This window comes from Phoenix dactylifera, unplaced genomic scaffold (assembly GCF_009389715.1).
Source record: "Phoenix dactylifera cultivar Barhee BC4 unplaced genomic scaffold, palm_55x_up_171113_PBpolish2nd_filt_p 000648F, whole genome shotgun sequence".
Lineage (NCBI taxonomy): Eukaryota > Viridiplantae > Streptophyta > Magnoliopsida > Arecales > Arecaceae > Phoenix > Phoenix dactylifera.
Window position 1 is genome coordinate 50,750 of NW_024068038.1, and position 8,537 is coordinate 59,286.

At 38.4% G+C, this 8,537-nt stretch overlaps 1 protein-coding gene across 1 annotated transcript; it reads left to right on the forward strand.

The window, feature by feature from the left end:
• Positions 1-3,445: 3,445 nt before the first annotated feature.
• On the forward strand, positions 3,446-6,108 carry LOC103723383. Its single transcript, XM_039119872.1, has 3 exons — positions 3,446-4,315; positions 4,405-5,863; positions 6,044-6,108. Exons 1-3 carry the CDS (start codon positions 3,446-3,448, stop codon positions 6,106-6,108), a joined length of 2,394 nt encoding a protein of 797 aa, XP_038975800.1.
• Positions 6,109-8,537: the final 2,429 nt, after the last annotated feature.

An 8,537-nucleotide genomic window follows, 5' to 3' on the forward strand; every position in this document is an offset into this window, starting at 1 on the left:
CAGTGAATAGCAGATGCCTGGAGATCTCTCCCTCCACAGATATATCATATTGTCGGAAGACCAGGGTGAGTATCATACCATGGGGCAGGGAAACTCTTGACTTACATATAGCCTCTCTCATCTGCCTGATCATCATAGCTGGGAGGTTCAGGGGAATGCCCTTAATAACGTGCTCCATAATGACCAAATCTCTCTCAGATATATGATCGAATCTTCCACTTTTCGGAAACAGAATCCGACCTATGGAGTTGTGCAACAACCTCATCTCAGCTGATAGGGAGCTCGCTATCATATTCTCAGAATAGTCAAAATCATCGTTCTCAAAGATCAACTGTAGAGCTCTCAACTTGCTTTCCGGCCTTTCTGGAGTTGCACCTTCGCAGAGGAGATGAAGCAACTCACTCAAACTTTCTTCCGAAATCCTAACCCGTACACCTCGGACCTCGGACACAAGCCTTTCCGGTCCAACTTTTAAGAACGCGTAGAACTCACGAACCAAGCCCGGGTAGGTCAACAAATCTTGGGAGCAAAGATACTCCTATCCTTGCCTTCGGATCCAATCCCCCAACCGGAACCCTTCTTGATCCAAAAATTCGGAGTAGATCCTTCTCCCCGTGGTTACCGCTCTCCCCGCATATTTAGCAAGTTGAACTGAAGGGGAAGGAGGAGGAGGAGGCTCTACACGTGTCTCACCTTGTGAGGGTACTGTAGAAGACTCTCTAACATGTCTATCGACACGGGTTGGCCGTGAAACTCTTCCGAATCTCTTAGCAACGGCTCGCTTGGGTCCCATTTTCACCAAATCCTTCCTTAGGTCTTGATCTAACGGTGTAGAGAAGCAATCTAGCACTGTTTGGAGATGATTGGAAGGGATTGGAAAGTGGAAAATAGGATTTTAGGAAGAGGACAAGATGAAACAGTGCCCTAAAATAACTCATGGGTCCCTCTTTTAAAAATAGGGTCCCACCGTTGGGTCGACCCCAGATTTTTCTTGGATCGACTCAACGTGGGGTCGACCCCATTCTGGCTTGGGTCGGCCCCAGTTCAGAAAATTTTTTTTCTCTTTCTTTTTTTTAAAAAATTCTTCCTTTCCTCCAATCCTTACAAATTCTTTATGGGACAATGATACATGAGTAAAGAATCTATAGATGACTAGTTTGACTAATATTTCATGGATTTTTCGAAATGGGAGGAGAGTGTCATGAGACAACTTGTTCCTTTTTATATCTCCTCAATCAAAAGGATTACATATGCCTAATTCCCTTCTAAGCATGCAAAATCTATCTTCACTTAAAAGTTTTGTGAATATGTCAGCTAATTGTTTCTCAGTACATACATGCTCAATACATATGTTCCCATTTTGCACATGATCTCTAATGAAATGATATCTTATTTCAATATGTTTGGCTTTAGAGTGCTGAACCGGATTTTTAGTAAGGTTAATGGCACTAGTGTTATCACACTTTATAGGAATGTTGTCTAGTTTAATTCCATAGTCCTCTAGTTGTTGCTTGAGCTATAGTACTTGAGCACAGTAACTCCCGGCAGCTATATATTCGGCCTCAGCCGTTGACAATGCTACCGACTTCTGCTTTTTGCTAAACCATGATACTAAGTTATTTTCTAAAAATTGACATGTTCCACTAGTGCTCTTTCTATCCAATTTGCAACCAGCAAAATCTGCATCAGAATATGCAAATAAATCTTAATAGGAGTCTCTAGAGTACCATAAACCTATGTTTGTGGTTGCTCTTAAATATCTAAGAATTCTTTTGACAGCACTTAGATGTGACTCCTTAGGATCTGATTGGTATCTAGCACATATTTCCACACTAAACACTATGTCTGGCCTACTAGCAGTAAGGTAAAGAAAGATCCAATTAAGCCTCTATAAAGCTTTATATCTATACTTTTTTCTTTTTCATCTTTGTCTAGCTTACTAGTGGGATTCATTGGGGTGCCTATTCCCTTGTGATTTTCATTCCCAAACTTCTTTAATATTTTCTTTGTGTACTTAGTTTGATGAATTAAGATACCTTTCTTAGTTTGCTTGATTTGTAATCTGAGAAAGAAATTTAGTTCTCCTATCATACTCATCTCGAATTCTCCTTGCATTAATTTAGCAAACTCTTTGCAAAGATTATCATTAATGGCACCAAAAATTATGTCATCTACGTATATTTGAACTAGGATTTTTTGCATAGATACCCTTCTAAATGTTAGATTTTGTGTGAATACCCTTCCAAAATTGATATTTGCATGTATACCCTCGTAAAATTCTGTTATTGTACAAATATCCTAATGTAACGGTTGTTCTAACGGTGTTTAAAAAAATTATATTTATATTAATTAAAAATAAAAATAAAATTCGAAATGACATTATTACCCTTAACTCTTCCACCTCCACACCCCCGCGCCTGGGTTCCCCGCGCCACCCCCCCCGGCCCGGCTTCACCACCCCCCCGGCGCCCGGCTTACCCACCACCGGCGCCCCCCCCCCCCCCCGGCGGCTTCCCCACCCCCCGCAGGCTTCCCCCCCCGGCGCCCCCCCTCCCGGCGGCTCCCCCCCCCCCCCCGGCGGCTTCCCCACCCCCCACGGGCTTCCCCCCCTCCCGGCGGCTTCCCCACCCCCCCGCGGGCTTCCCTCCCGGCGGCCGGCTTCCCCAACCCCCGCCCCCACCCCCCGGCGCCCGCCCGCCCCCCACGAATCGGGATCCCGATCGCGGGCGTCCGCGAGATCGCGACGTTATCGCGGGCGTTCGCGAGATCGCGACGCTATCGCTGGCGTTCGCCCGCGGGAGACGCGATCGTGAGATCTTGGCTGGTTCGCCCGCGGGCGTTCGCGATGGCGAGATCGCGATCCCGCGGCACATGGCGAGAGAGCTGCCCGAGATCACGAGGCGCTCGCTCGGGATCTCCGACCCCCTTCCTCCCTGTTCTGGAACCCAACAAAGAATAAAGAAAAAAAATTTCTGGGTTGTAAATCTTTCCTCTCCAAAGACGCAATCGATCTTTCAAACCTTCAAAAACTCTGCCATCTGTTGATCATAAACAAAGTTGATCATAAACAAAGGTATTTCAATATCATCTTTTCCTCTCTTCTCTTTCGTTGATTTATACTATTTTTCTTCTATTAATTTGAACCAAAAAAAATAATCATTACAAGTGTTGGAACAACAATAATGATTGTTGTAGCTGATTTTATTTCATTCCTATTTTTCGCTGTGAACCTATATTGAAACTCTATTTTTTGGTTTCTAACTGTATACCATATACTTTATTTGGGGGTAAGAAAGACGAACCCATTTTTGATTGATTGTTGAAATATAATATGGTTGTATATTATTCTTTTTTTCTTTTATTTTGTTAGAATACATTTGGTTGATAAACACTCTCTTACAATTTATATCGTGCATATTTATTTATTCAATGTACAGGTTCTTAAATGGAGCAACAACTATTCAAATTGAAGGTAAAATTTGGAGGATATTTTAAGAAGGTTAAGAATTCTACAAGACTTAAGTACTACTTTGGAAGACAAAAGAGCTGGTTAGTTGATGTTGACTGTTTTTGCTATAAGGACCTATATGATGATATAGTGCATACCTTCAATTTGAAGCTTGAAGAGACTATAAAGATTTGGTCTGTGATTAGACATTTAATGCCTAAGTCTTACATGATATTAGACACAGATCAAAAATTAATGAGTTTGTTTGAGGAGTATAAGGATTTAAAAGAGTGCTTCATATTTGTCACAAAAGAGACCAATATTATACAACTTTCTCAATCAACACTAGGCAGCCAAGATCAAATTGAAATATGTAGAAGCACTGCAACTGCAATAGAAGAGATTCGAGAGGATGAAGTAAGAGAAAACCAAAGGTACAATGAAAATGAGCATCTAGCTACAATAGGCATTGATACTTTAGCTACTGCTATTGAAAATAATGACTTTGTTGGGGTAAATGATGAAACTTTATCTCAAGAGGAGCAGGAAACAGATACTGAAATTTATGGTTCTGAGAGTAGCTATCACAGTATTTATAATAGCGATTCTGATGATGATGATGAAAATATCATAGAGTATGAGGGAGAGACATATGAGATGGACATTGTGGATCCTAACATGGCCGTAGGGACAAAATATACAAGTCGAGAACAGTTCAAGGTGGCACTGAGTCAGTATGCTATATTGAATGAATTTGCCGTAAGAGTTCTCAAAAGTGAGCCTGGTAGAATGACAGTGAGTTGCAAAGATGAAGCTTGTAATTGGAGACTTCATGCTTCACTATTATGTGATGGTCATACATTTCAGGTATTATGGTTGAAATATGTTAGCTTTTAATTACAGGGCTTATGAAAAATATTGCATGTATTAATATATTATTTTGTTTGTATGTGCAGGTCAAAAAATTGAAGGAACCTCATACGTGCTCATCTATAAACAAATGTGGCAACAAGATGGCCACACAATTTTGGATATGTGATAGGATCATTGGTTGGCTACGAAAAGAGGGTGACCTGTCGCCTATTGAGTTAAAAAGGAGATTGTTGCAATTCTATCATCTTGAGCTTCCATACCACAGAGTTTGGAGAGAAAAGGAGCTTGCCATGTCTATGATTCATGGTAATTGGGCAGATTCTTTTGAGAGAATGGAGGATTTCAAGGAGGAGCTTTTGAGAAGAAACCCAGGTAGTGTAGTAAAGCTAAAGTTAGATGTGGTTGATGACAAGCATTACTTCCACCGCTTCTTTATTTGTCTGCAAGCTTGCAGTACGGGCTTTTTAGCTGGTTGTAGGCCTTTCATAGGCCTAGATGGTTGCCACTTAAAGGGAAAGTTCAGGGGTGTGATGATGGCTGCTACATCACTTGATGGAAATAATGGTTTGTTTCCAGTTGCTTTTGGTATTGCAGAATCTGAAAATAGTGATAGCTGGACTTGGTTTTTGGAGGCACTTAAAGAATCAATTCAAACTCCAGAAGGTCTAGTACTTGTATCAGATCGACAAAAGGGACTCGAAGAAGCAGTGCAACATATATACCCTCAAGCAGAGCATAGAAAATGCATGAGACACTTGTACAAAAACTTTCAAACAAAGTTTCCAGGAGACTGGCTTAAAATTAAGGTATGGGGAGCTGCAAGGGCATATACAAAAGTCCAACATGACGATATCATCAATCAAATTAAGGAGGCTAGCTTGGAGGCATTCAAGTATCTTAATGCTGAAAATATTGGCTTATGGAGTAGATCTCAGTTTGGCATCACAGCTAAGTGCTCCTATATAACAAACAACCTTTCGGAGTCATTCAATGCTTGGATTTCTGAGGCTAGACATAGGCCAGTTCTTGATTTATTAGATGTCGTAAGACAAAAAATTATGGTGAAAATGGAAGCAAGAAGGAGAATGGCTGCCCGTTGGAAAGGAAATTTAGTTCCTGTGGTAATGAAGTATGTAAGAGACATTAGCCTTAAGCTAGGTGATTATAATGTTTATAGAACCAGTGATTATAGAGCAGAAGTAATTGAGACTAATGGAAGACATGAAGTAATTCTAAATGAACAAAGGTGCTCTTGTCGTCTGTGGGAGGTGTCGGGCATTCCTTGTGTGCATGCTGCAGCTTTTATTTGTAGTATGAGAGGTGCAAATTTGGAAAATTATGTCTCGGAGTACTTCACTGTTGCCAAGTATAAGACTGCCTATGCATTAGAAATTGGACCATTACCTGACAAGGTCCAATGGATAAAAATTGATATTGGATATAAGGTATTGCCTCCTAAGCTCAGTCTAAGACCTCCAAGAAGGCCTAAAAAGAAGAGAATTAGGGGTACAGATGAGAATACATCGAAGAAGATGCACAAATGTAAGCGTTGCGGTGATCTTGGGCATCATGCAAAAACTTGCAAAAATTCAGTAGTGGAGGAATCTCAAGCTTCAATGTCCTCTTCTTCTGCACCGAAGAAGCTTGGGAGGTAACATATAGCACTACTCTAACTTAATGATGTTTGTGTTTTATCACTTGGTTATCATTAAAATATTGCAGGCCTAAGGGAAATGGTTCAAGAGGAAGAGTGTCATGTTCAGGAGGCACACATGCAGTGTTCGTAGCACCAAGAGGAAAAAAAAATAAAGGACGACCCCGCAAGCAAACTAAGAGAATGGAAACTTTAGTTAGAGAAGATAATGCCGACCCACAATCTTGATTGGTACATGTTGGATATACCTATCCTAACGTTTGCACCTTATTTGCTTTCAAGTTATTTGGATCACTTTTAGCATTATTACTAAATATAATTTATTTGTTGATATAGAGTTAATTCTCATACTTATTCTTTTTCATTTTTTTGCTAATTGCAATCGCATGTTTTGCTGGAGCAGTGAAGATTATGTTGGATATAGATTTGTTTTTTTTTCTCTAGTACAAGTAGGTTGGTAGAATTAATGCTATTATTTCTACTCCTACCTATTCATCTTGGTTGGTGTTTAATGCAAATCTTGGTACAAGAATATCTCTTCTTTACTACAAACATGGTGACTGTTTTGTTTTGTTTTTTTTTTTAAATTTGAAGAACTATTGGTGCTTTTGGTTGATGTATAACTATAGGATAAGGTGGTTTTCTTCTGCATATTTTCAAATTACTGCTCATAGATTACGTATGAGAAGCTGAATGATTGAGGAGGTGATCGCAGAGGGGAAATATATATATATATATATATATATATATATATATATATATATATATGTGTGTGTGTGTGTGTGTGTGTTTTTTTTTGTTTTTTCAGAGATTCTAAAGCCATAGCATGTCGGAATGAATTTTAATCTGATAAGATGGGATTAGGTAAAAGAAGAGAAGTTATCATATATTGTTTTTAAATAAAATATATAGCCCGGCAAAACTAGAGTACATATGTTTCCCAGTATTCCATTAATTACTTATTTTGAGCATTCTTATCATTCTTGGTCCTTGGATGGGGGACTGTGGGATGTACTCTTCAACTATAATACTATATACACCAAATTCGTTTACTTTGAACATCTTGGGATATCTACCTCCATTTGTTACCCGAATTCGTAGATATCAGGCATACCTTTAGCAAATACATACAAAGACACGTGTGTGTGTGTGTGTGTGTGTATGTGGAGATTGTTTTGTTGTTCCTCAAATGATGACAACCATATTAACGTATCTAAATTCTTTCCATCTACTAGGACCGGGTGCATTTCCTAATAAATACAGAATTATAAAGGCTATCACATTAATTAATGTATCTAAATTCTTTCCATCTACTAGGCTTTTTTTTTGCGTATATACCCTTCTAAATATAGGAAATTGTATGAATATCCTTATAAAGTTACTATTTGCTTGTATACCCTTATAAATTTTTTTATTTGCACGCCTACCCATTAAGGGTATTTTAGTCATTTTAATTTGAAACCGTTAATTTTTTAACGGTGTTAGATGGCATGGGTACATATGCAAAAATAAGAATAAAAAAGGATAACATAGCAAAACAAGTATTTTACGAGGGTATACATGCAAATATCAATTTTGGAAGGGTATTCACGCAAAATCTGATATTTAAAAGGATATCCATGCAAAAAACCCTTTGAACTACTAGCAGATTTTTATCTTTTCTTTTGAGAAAAAGTGTTTTATCTATATTTTCCCTACTGAAATCATTATTCAGTAGAAATTTGCTTAGTCGATCATACCAAGCCCTAGGTGCTTGTTTCAATCCATATAATGCCTTATGTAATCTAAACATATGATTTAGTAATTCATGATTCTTAAAACCAGGAGGTTACTCTACATATACTTCTTCCTCTATAAAATCGTTTAAGAAGGCACTTTTTACATCCATTTGATACAATTTGAAATCCATGAAGCATGCAAAAGCTAGAAGTAATCTAATAGCTTCTAATCTGGCTACGGAAGCAAATGTTTTCTCAAAATCTATCCCTTCTTCTTAATTGTATCCCTTAGCTACAAGTCTAGCTTTATTTCTTATGACTACCCCATTTTCATCTAATTTATTTCTAAAGATCTATTTTGTTCCAATTACAGGGTTATGCTTTGGTCTCTCAGTTAATGTCCATACATTACTTCTTTTGAATTGATTTAATTCTTCTTGCATAGCATTTATCCAATTTATGTCTTTTTCAGCTTCTTCATAAGTCTTAGGTTCTAATTGTGAAATAAAAGCAAGATAATCATTTAAATTTCTAAGAGAGAATCGAGTTCTTACCCCTTGAGATGGATCACCAATGATTAAGTCTTTAGGGTGTCCATGTGCATACCTCCATTCCTTTGCCAAGTCTTGAGATTGTAGTGGCACGCGTTCATTTTTCTTTTCTTGATTTGGCACGTCATCAAGATTCAATTTTTCAAAGTCAATAATTCCTGCATCATCATCAAGAATATTTTCTCTTCTAGGAGACTCACTATCAAACTCATCAAAAATGATATTAATTGACTCTTCAACTACAAGAGTTCTTTTGTTGAATACTCTGTATGCCCTGCTAGATGTAGAGTATC

Coding starts and splice junctions, on each gene's coding strand:
- LOC103723383 (XM_039119872.1), top strand. CDS start 3,446: ATGGAGCAACAACTATTCAAATTGAAGGTAAAATTTGGAGGATATTTT. Junction 4,316..4,404: donor GTGATGGTCATACATTTCAG/GTATTATGGTTG, acceptor TTGTATGTGCAG/GTCAAAAAATTGAAGGAACC. Junction 5,864..6,043: donor ATCGAAGAAGATGCACAAAT/GTAAGCGTTGCG, acceptor AAAATATTGCAG/GCCTAAGGGAAATGGTTCAA.